This window comes from Bremia lactucae, linkage group LG4 (genome assembly GCF_004359215.1).
Source record: "Bremia lactucae strain SF5 linkage group LG4, whole genome shotgun sequence".
Classification (NCBI taxonomy): Eukaryota; Oomycota; class Peronosporomycetes; order Peronosporales; family Peronosporaceae; genus Bremia; species Bremia lactucae.
The window spans coordinates 2,389,422-2,399,172 of NC_090613.1; the positions used below are offsets into that span (position 1 = coordinate 2,389,422).

A 9,751-nucleotide genomic window follows, 5' to 3' on the forward strand; every position below is an offset into this window, starting at 1 on the left:
GGGTCTTGTGCCGGTTGCCACGTAGAGAAGTGAACCCACCAATGAACGATACGGACGATTTTTCATTTTTGGGTCCATCACTTCACACTTATCATGTTCTGGTCTTCCATACCCGGATTATACACCGGCCTAGCATTATCTTGATTGAATTTTTCAACCATTCTTGCTATCCACGCGCTTTGACAGATCTTGAGTCGTTTCTCCTCCATCTTGTAGTCAACTTCGATGCCCAGAACAAATCGCACTTTACCCAGTCTCTTGAGCTGAAATTTAGTAGACAATTCATCAGCAACTTGCTTAATTGAGTCGTACGAAATGCCACCAATGAGCATGTCATCGACATATAACGTCACGTAAGTCCATGAAAAATTGTCAAATCGACGAACAAATACACACGGATCCGAAACGCACGCCACAAATCCCATGCTCTTGAAAACGCCTGAAATAGTCTTAAACCATGTTGCAGCAGCTTGTTTAAGTCCATACAGGCTTCGATTTAGCTTCAGCACTTGACTCGATTTCATTTTAACGCCCTCGGGTGTATTAAGAAACACCTCTTCTTCGAGAACACCATTGATAAATGCTGTATCGACATCATATTGGAATATAGCCATCACGACACGTATTCTCCGGTTGCGAACATGAATTCAATTCGTGTGTTTCGCGGTATGTTGCCAGTAATCAATTCCATAGGTCTGACGATAACCTAATGCCACAAGCCGAGCCTTATATCGCTCAACATCACCATTTTCATTTCGCTTGATGGCGAACACCCACTTAGTTCCAATTACCTTCTTGTTTAACAAATTGTCCACGGGACTCCACGTCTTTTTGCTATCTAGTGCCTTCAGTTCGGCTTCTATCGCTTCTTTCCACATCATACTTTGTGGAGACTTCACAGCATCTTGGTACGTTGATGGGGTTTCAAATGCCGCATTAGCTTGATCATATTCAATACGATATCGTTTTGAGGCACGTTCTACAGGTTCATCTCCTCGTGACGAAACAATAGCATCTGACATCCCGACCGGAACCAAAGCTTGTGAGTCTGTACTTGGAGGAGATATTGCGAGAGGGTTATTGTGTCCACTAACACGAGATGAATGTGTCTCTAGACTGTCATCGAGATTAGTCCATCCCTCCCTGGGCACAATGGCCTGAATATCATCCTCAATTAGCTGGCTCCATGTACACGTCATCGATATCGAAAGCAATATCATCTTCATGTCCATTCTCTAGACGTGTACCCAACGACGTTAATTCTTGAGGAGGCGAGACTATTTGATCACCGTTAGTCTGATCAACCTCCATAGGTTCAATTTCATCGTGATTCGAAGAAATTGGTGATTGAACCCTGATATCATCGTCTCCTTCGCCATTTATTTTTGCGTGCTGACGAGTTGATACTGGTGCGTCATCAACAACTTGTACATACTTCGTCCGTGGCTGTTCTTGAAATGTCACTGACCTTGTGACTTCAAGTTTTTCTGAATTATAATTCCAGACACGATAACCCTTCACTTCGTGTGAATAACCAAGAAACATGCACCGAAATGCCTTCTTGTCCAATTAAGCACGTTTTGCTTTGTCAATGTGTGCGTAACCTTGAGCACCAAAAACGCGCATGTGTGACATGTCTGGCTTCAAGCCAAAACACATCTCAATTGGAGTCTTCGTCGGGGATGAAGCGCACGTGACCCGGTTGGTCACATATACAGCTGTATTTATAGCTTCAGCCCACCACTTCTTTTCCACTTGCATGTGATTTAGCATCGACCTTGCACGTTCCGTCAGTGTCCTATTCATTCGTTCAGCCATTCCATTTTGCTGGGGCGTCGCCTGATGCTCCACCTTCAACAATACCGCTCTATGCTACGGATCATTTTTTAATAATTTTAGCTGCTCTAACCTACAGTGCAATATTTTGTTTGATAAAAGTGACAACGCAGAATATTTCAATAAATTCCGTAAGACCTCAATTTCTTAAGATCAATTTCTTAAGAGTGGGTGGTGCTAAAATGCAGTGGTCAGTTTCGCTCAGGTGTACAGAATATATCTTGACCGTTGCTACGTATTTGTTCCTACCAAGAAAATTGTTCGAGTGTACTTGATTAATTTTTATGAACAAGTAAAGACTTGGTTACTGAAGCCCCTTGCACAAGGATTGCCTGCGAACGCATACCCTTTTTGTAGCCTTGCATTGCTCATACGATCATCAAGTACATGAAAAAGATGGAAAAAGTGATTGCAAAATGTTGTTTTTGAGACTTGATTTGCTCAATTTCGAGTAGATTGCAAAGATTCTTAGAAAAACGCCTCGTACACACTTTGTGGTGCTTTTGCTTTTCGCTGATGCAGATCAGAGCAAGTGCATATCTTTCGGAGAAGGATTTTTCCCGGCTAGTCTGCCACACATAATACTACTCACAGACATGTCGCAATGATAACTTTAAGGCTGGCTTCCCGCAGATGCAGAAGAACATTGAAGTAGCAGTAATTGCTCGCTTCAAAGAGCGGTACCCTAACATTGCAAAACGGCAAATCCGCGACAATTCGATATGGTTAGTAAGTGATAAAAACGGCGATTGATTTGCCACAACCCATCTATCAGCGCAGTACCAGGTCCTACAAATTTCTGCTGTTTGGAAGCCTTTCCTCCTCACATCTGAATTTTCCGTCAGTCTCTCGGATCTCGCTTAACTCGTAACGCTAAAATGTTGGCGGTAATCCTCGGTGCGCTTCTTTTCGTGATATGCAAAGCTAGTGGCCAGCATCCTACGTCATCTCGGTATCGCTACATTCCTAAATATTTTAGTCAACGGGATCCTAGCCAGTCTCCCCCAGCGTCTTACCCTCCTCACATGGGGCTGCAGGATGGATACACGTGGCATGATGTGCATGCTGAAGTTGCCGCGGGACGACTTGAAGGCAGAAATGTGAAGCTTCTGGTATTTCTGCGTCATGGTGAAGGTATCCACAACGTCGCTACTAACAAGTATGGCATGTTCGCGTGGGACGGCTACTACTCTAAGCTGCCAGAGTATTTGGATTCGCCCTTGACAAAAACCGGGGTCATACAAGCAGGAAAAGCGTCGAAAATGCTCGACGGTGAGATTTCTATGGGCTTACATCTCGACAATGTGCTGGTGTCTCCGCTAGAGCGTACACTTCATACTTACTCCGTTGCGTACCAAAATCAACAAAACATCAAAAGCACAGTGGTAGAGTTAGCACGGGAGATACTGGGTGTGAGCACTTGCGACCAGCGTCGCAGCATCTCTGAAAAGCGACTCGAGTACCCTCACTTGGACTTCAGCAAAATTAAATCTGATGCGGACCCATGGTGGACCTCTGATCATCGTGAGACTGACGCTGAGATAAAAATTCGTGCAACAAAGTTCTTAAATTTTATCTTTTCGAACACGTCATCACAGAGTGTTGGTGTTGTCTCCCACAGCATATTTGCCGCTGCGCTTCTAGGTGTAGTTAATCATCCCGTGTACAAAATTGCAACAGCTGAGTTCCTACCTCTGCTTATTGAGGCCTTCCCACCAGCAAACTAAATGCTAGTTTTGCAATTGGCCGAATTCGTGCGATTTGTTGAACTCGTTATAAATGATTTCCTTTTTACAAGCTTCGTCCGGATTTGGATGACTGTGGGAAACGTGATGGCGCAGGTTGATGATTGATAACATAAAAGCTAGAAACGTTTGGGCTCTTTTTAATCAGTGAAAAAACATCGGAGCTTAAAATTATATTAGAATAATACGATAGTTAATAATATCGAACTATAAAATTTAAGAAACGTATTGTCCAGGTCGAAGATCAATCTATTGTTATATATGTGTAACGGGGCACTACGACTTGTACTGTTCCAGTACAAGTCCACTTCACACTGCTTCAGTTGTGAGTGGTGCCTTTCGTTAGGTGACGTACACTGTACGTGCAGAGGAAGACTTCCCTTAAGACAAGTTAACTTAAGAGGGTAAAATGAAAATTGTATTAATATTGTAACTGGGTGTATCGTTACATGAAATTAACACTGAAAGGTTGTTAGTTAATATATTATCTAAAAGGTAGATAATGTTTGGAGAATATAACTTTACATGGTAATATTCTAAAAGCTTATCCATTGGCAGATATAGACCATTATATCTACTTTCTCCGCTGTCCAGTCAGAGTTGGAAGCGCGCAAAGAGAGAGACAGATTAGACTTTATTACATGTTTTGTATTAGTTTAAAATTAAGTAGTATTAAATAGATAGAAACAAAAGAACTTAATTATATTAAATACTGTTTTTAATTAACCCTCTTTAAAGCAAGTGTTTTAAAAGAGAGTCTTCTTCTGCACGTACTACTGTACGAGAAGTGAGGCACCACTCGCAGGTGATCAGTCGAGATGTCACGTTCGACGACTGAGGCAGTGCGGAGTGGACTTGCACTGAAGCAGTACAAGTCAGTAGTGCCCCGTACCACCTGGTAGCACTTTTTAGTCCGTCCAAGGACCGCAGTTCTATCATCTAACATGGACATGTTAGATGATAATGGACATACGCATCACGTTTCGCGTGATAGCTACTCCTTTCTAAATGACATAGAAAGGAGTGCGGTCGAACGAGCGAGTTCGACCGAAATTCATTCGGAAGTGATGCCATATTGGCCATGCTGTCCGGTTTGGACAGAGATGCCCTCCATTCAGCCATCGCCAAGTACATACAACATGAACTTGACGAGGCTAAGGAAAGAGTAGCCTTGCTTAATCAGAAAGGCTCTGAACAGGCAGAACTGTTGAGGTTGCAGCAGGTACAGACCCCTGTACCTGGGATGACGCACACGCGTCGTCCCGATACCTTAAAGATCGACATCTTTAAGTATAGGGTAGTCGAAGAAGACTCTCTCTAAAGATCGTTCGTCGAGTTAAACAATGCCATAAGGGCTCGTCATATCAGCGACGAGCAAATGCACGTCACATTTGCTCAATCAAATTTAGTTGGTCGTGCTAAAACTTGGGCACTAAGCCTTCAGTTGCCCGACCCATATGTCTTTGGGTCGCTAGAGGCTTTAAAGCCCGGCTCAAAAAGATGTTTGAACCGTCTAGGGGTGAGTTCAGAGCTCGATCAGGGCTTCCAAAACTCAAGCAAGGCACGCGTGATGTCCACGCTTATATTCAGCACATATGACTCTTTGCGAGTTGATCACGAACAGTCCAGTTCATGAACACAAGTTGATTACGGTGTTTATGAAAGGTCTTACAGATGATCCCGTGAATACCCACCTGTTCCGCTTGGAACTGGATACGCTTGAAGAAGTAATATCGTTTGCGGAACAGGAGGACTTTAGCTTGAGACAGGCTCAAGCTAGTTCGTCATAATATCGCCCTCCAAGACGACACGAGCTTGGAAATTCAGAACCTTTGGACCTCTTATATTGAAAACGAGAGACCTCGCTTTTCGAGCAATAAGCGATTGCAGAAATGTCATCGCTGCCAAAAGTTAGGACACTACGCTTAAGAGTGCAGTGCCGCAATGCCCAATACCTTGAAGAACTAAAAGTAATTATAGACTGAATGCCAAAAAGGGCAACGGTCGCGAGTCCGACGTTGTTGCGAAATCGCAACAGCAAGGCGGACCGCCAAAAAACCGTCGGGGTCAGTAGGGGCGCAACGCCCTACTGATCCAGCAACCTCAAGAGAATTTGCAAATCTCTTGACATAAGTTGCTCCAGACACATGCAAGTCTCTTGACATAAGTTGCTCCAGACACACATCACTATGTGTCTCTGCACCTGGCGATGAGGTATCCCTCAGCACCTTGAAAGTAAAAGTGACAAATGATTTGTCACTTAGCGCCATAGTAAACTGTGGGGTGTCGAATAACTTTATTCGTCGCCAGTCACTAGAGGGTCGTAGGCTCAAATATGTTGAGCGCGGCATCCCTCCAACAAGGATGACGGTGCGTCTAGCGACAGGCGCATCGATAACAGTGATGGAACGCGAAGTGAAATTTCACTACACGTTAAAGATTTACAGTACGATGACAGTTTCATCGAACTGGATCTGGATGACATAGTTGATGTCATCCCACGTCTACCGCGGCTCAATAAGTATGAGCCAAGAATCAGCTGGCAGCATCAGTCCGTAAAGATGCCTGTCACTTGTTCATCAGATGGCCATCTGATGAACGTCTTGGAGCGTCCACAAGCGTGTGGATGTACTACGAGTGAGTGCGATGGCCTCACTTGTGGTACGGTCGTTAGTACAACTGCACAAGATCACAGTGAGATTACTAATCACATTGTGGAGTCAGCAGCTGGCGGCTGTGCGAATGCACAGGCAGCGCCTAAGGTCCACCACTCGAATAAGTGGATTGAGACATGAATGTACGCCTAGCGGGCGACATCCAAGGAAGATACTTGTTGTCCAAAAGGGACAACACGATAATCCTAGGTCGAGTAGAGAGTCGACCATAGAGGACCCGACTGTGATAGCGCAATCACAGTCGGAAGACGTTAAGGAAATAAGTCCCCACGTACTTGAGGAGAAATCTCCTCAAAGAGTTAATGCTGAAGTGACTAGATTTCTGCATCCCGAGAAATTAATCCCTCCGCAGCCTGTGGATAAATCCCAGCATGAAACCGAGACATTGAATGTCTTGGTTAATGGCGGATCAAGAGTAGGCGCTATAAATCCCAGCATGAAACCGAGACATTGAATGTCTTGGTTAATGGCAGATCAAGAGTAGGCGTTATAAATCCCAGCATGAAACCGAGACATTGAATGTCTTGGTTAATGGCGGATCAAGAGTAGGCGCTTATACTCTTGATCTGTATGCGCCTCCAAAGTTAACTACGGAGTAACTCAATTACCAACCTTATAACCTAAACAGTTCTTGAGAGATCTACATAGTGGTAGAATCAAGCAGATCTGCGTACTCGTCACAGATGACGAAAACGTAACCGATATTCGGTCAGCGGTAATTCTTGCAGAGAACGAACGAGTTCTCAGCAGCTCATCGATGGACGAAAGTGTCCTCGATGCGAAGACTCGGATTGAGAGATATACTACTCAATCCTAGGAGTCACTTAAGACAAATCCTTTATACAAGGATTTATTGGAATTCAGGGATGTATTCCTTGAAGCAGTTCCATGCGAGTTGCCTAAGGATAAAGGCACTCGACATGAGATCGAGCTCAAACCGGGCTCGAAGTACTGTGTCATGAAGCAGTGGCCACTGCCTCGTGAACAAGTATTTGCGATCGATAAATTCTTTACCGATCGAATAAAAGCGGGACATGTAAGAGAGTCAACCTCCCCACATAGCTCTCCGACCTTCTGTGTGCGAAAGGCCACACGAAGGTGGCATTCAATAACCTAAATGTCGCAACGGTATCGGCTCAAATGCCGATAGCTAGAAAAGACGTAGTCATAGATGGTATGTCTAAGAGTACCATTTTTTCGTCTATGGCCATCCCAGTGAGATGCTCTTGGAATGGCTAGTAATGCCAGATGAGCTTAGTAAAGCCCCTGCAACATTCAACAGATGCGTAGCGGATCTGTTGAGACCGGTGCGAGAATTCGCACCAGCTATTTCGACGATGTATTCGTCCATAGCCGGGCCATGGACGGAAAGACGGACGTGGAAGTTCATAAACTCACGTTCGTCAGGTTCTCACACTTATGTGAAAACACAAGTTGTACGCAAATCTCAAGAAGTGTATATTCGCTGCAAGCGAAATACCACTTCTTGGGTGGATCGTCGGAAAACACGGCGTGCGCCCTGATCCCGTAAAGATCTAGGCAATTACCAACTGGACAGTTCCAGGCGATGTCAAGGGACTTAGAAAGCTCCTTTGCTAGCGGCGTAGCTGCACAAGTACTCACGCAATTATGCCGAGATGACAGTTCATCTCTCTCGTCTCTTGGAAAAAGACGAGAAATGGTTATGGAACGCTGATTGTCAGAGTTCCTTTGAAGACATCAAGCAACGCTTGATGCAATCACCCATCTTGGCGATTGCAGATTAAGACAGGCCATTCCATGTGGTCGGTGACGCCACCGATTTTGCATCGGCTGCGCGTTAATGCAATACGATACAGACGGCGCGGAGCGCGTCGTCTGTTACCAATCGCGTCAGCTGCAACCAGCTGAACGCAATTACCCAGTGCATGACAAGGAACGCCTTGCCATGAAAAATTCACTGGCTAATTTAGGGCTTAACTCCTCGGATGTAGGCCGTTCAACGTATATACGGACCATGCGTCATGACACAGCCGTAAAAAGCCCATACCTCTCGCTAAGAATGGCAAGGTGGCAACCCTTCTTCGCGGAGTATAATTTCTTCGTGGAATATAAACCAAACGACGTAATGACGGCGCTGATGCATTGTTACGCCGACCCGATTTCGATTCGCTGCGCACTCCAAAAGCAAAAATAATCCCACTGTTGCAACACTCATTACAAGTGTTCCGTCGTCAACTTTGTTTGATGACATAAGAAAGCCAATTCAGAAGATGAAGACCTTCTGCGCTTAATAGATTATCTGATGAATCCATCCAATATACTTTTTAAGAAATTACCGTCTTTATATTGATCGTCATCCGATCGATACACAACACGCAACGGCTTACTGTACTACACAGCCGTTGTCGGCGACACTCCACGTGTGTGTCGTCGTCCCAACTCACAATGATTTGCGCTTGCGCATCATGTATAAGTGACACGATGCACCAACAAGTGAGCGTCGTGGACGTGAGAAAACTTATCTTACAGTAAGTCGCGACTTTTACTGGCCCCGCCAGTATCAGTTCGTGCACAAGCCCATTCGTGCTTGGGAGGTATGTCCACGGGTGAAGCCTAGCCCTTCATCCCGTGCACCTCTCCAACCTCTACCACTTCCGGCAGAATGTTGGCAGTCCGTATTTATGGACGATGTCTTCGGATTTCTCGAAGACGATCGCAAAAACAATGGAATCCTTGTTTTTATTGACAGATTCAGCAAGATGGTACATCTTGCTGCAGTACCAGAGACAGATGGTCAGATGGAACGCGTAAATCGCGTCCTCGAAGAGATACTTCGAGGTTACGTCCAATCGTATCCGAATTGGAGCGGGTTTTACCGATGGTCGAATTCGCCACTTACAATTCGGTGCATGCGTCTACCACGCATACACCGTTCTTCGTGAATGGCTTGCGCCATCCACCCCCGCATGCATACCCAATTAAAAGGATCTTCTAGTTTAGGGAGGGTGGACTCGCACGAGCAAAACCATTTCTGACTCATGCGCATCCCGCTTCGAAATTACCAACGACGCGAAAGATGCCGATGTTGAAGCAATCGACATCGAAGAAGAACAAGATCTCATGTCAGTGCTTACAAAGCGCACTGAAAAAGACAAAACAAATGAGTCAGCAGAAGAATTCTGCTAACTCGAGAATCAGGAGTGAGTTTCGTACGGATTCAATTGCTAACGCAGTGGACCGTCAGAAATGGAACGCAGACAAACATGGAAGAGCAAACGCTATTTCATTCAAAATTAATGACCTAATACTACTCTATACGGTAAACTTACCTAAGCGCGTAGTCACTAATGTGGGTAGCAGTAAACTACTACCCAAGTTTATTGGACCTTTCCGTGTACTGCATCGCAGAGGCAATGCGTACACAATAGAATTCTCAGGCAGGATGCGAACGCATCCTACGTCTTACGTTGGTCGGCTCCGCCCGAGCCATCAGTGCGCGGTTTCTTCCGAGGA

At 45.1% G+C, this 9,751-nt stretch overlaps 1 protein-coding gene across 1 annotated transcript; it reads left to right on the forward strand.

Moving 5' to 3' along the window:
- Window positions 1-2,714: 2,714 nt before the first annotated feature.
- On the forward strand, window positions 2,715-3,563 carry CCR75_001916 (uncharacterized protein; the record flags this gene model as incomplete). The annotated part of the gene is made up of 1 exon (XM_067960017.1): window positions 2,715-3,563. The coding sequence occupies one exon, from the start codon at window positions 2,715-2,717 to the stop codon at window positions 3,561-3,563; it is 849 nt and encodes a 282-aa protein (XP_067816879.1).
- Between the last annotated feature and the right edge of the window lie 6,188 nt (window positions 3,564-9,751).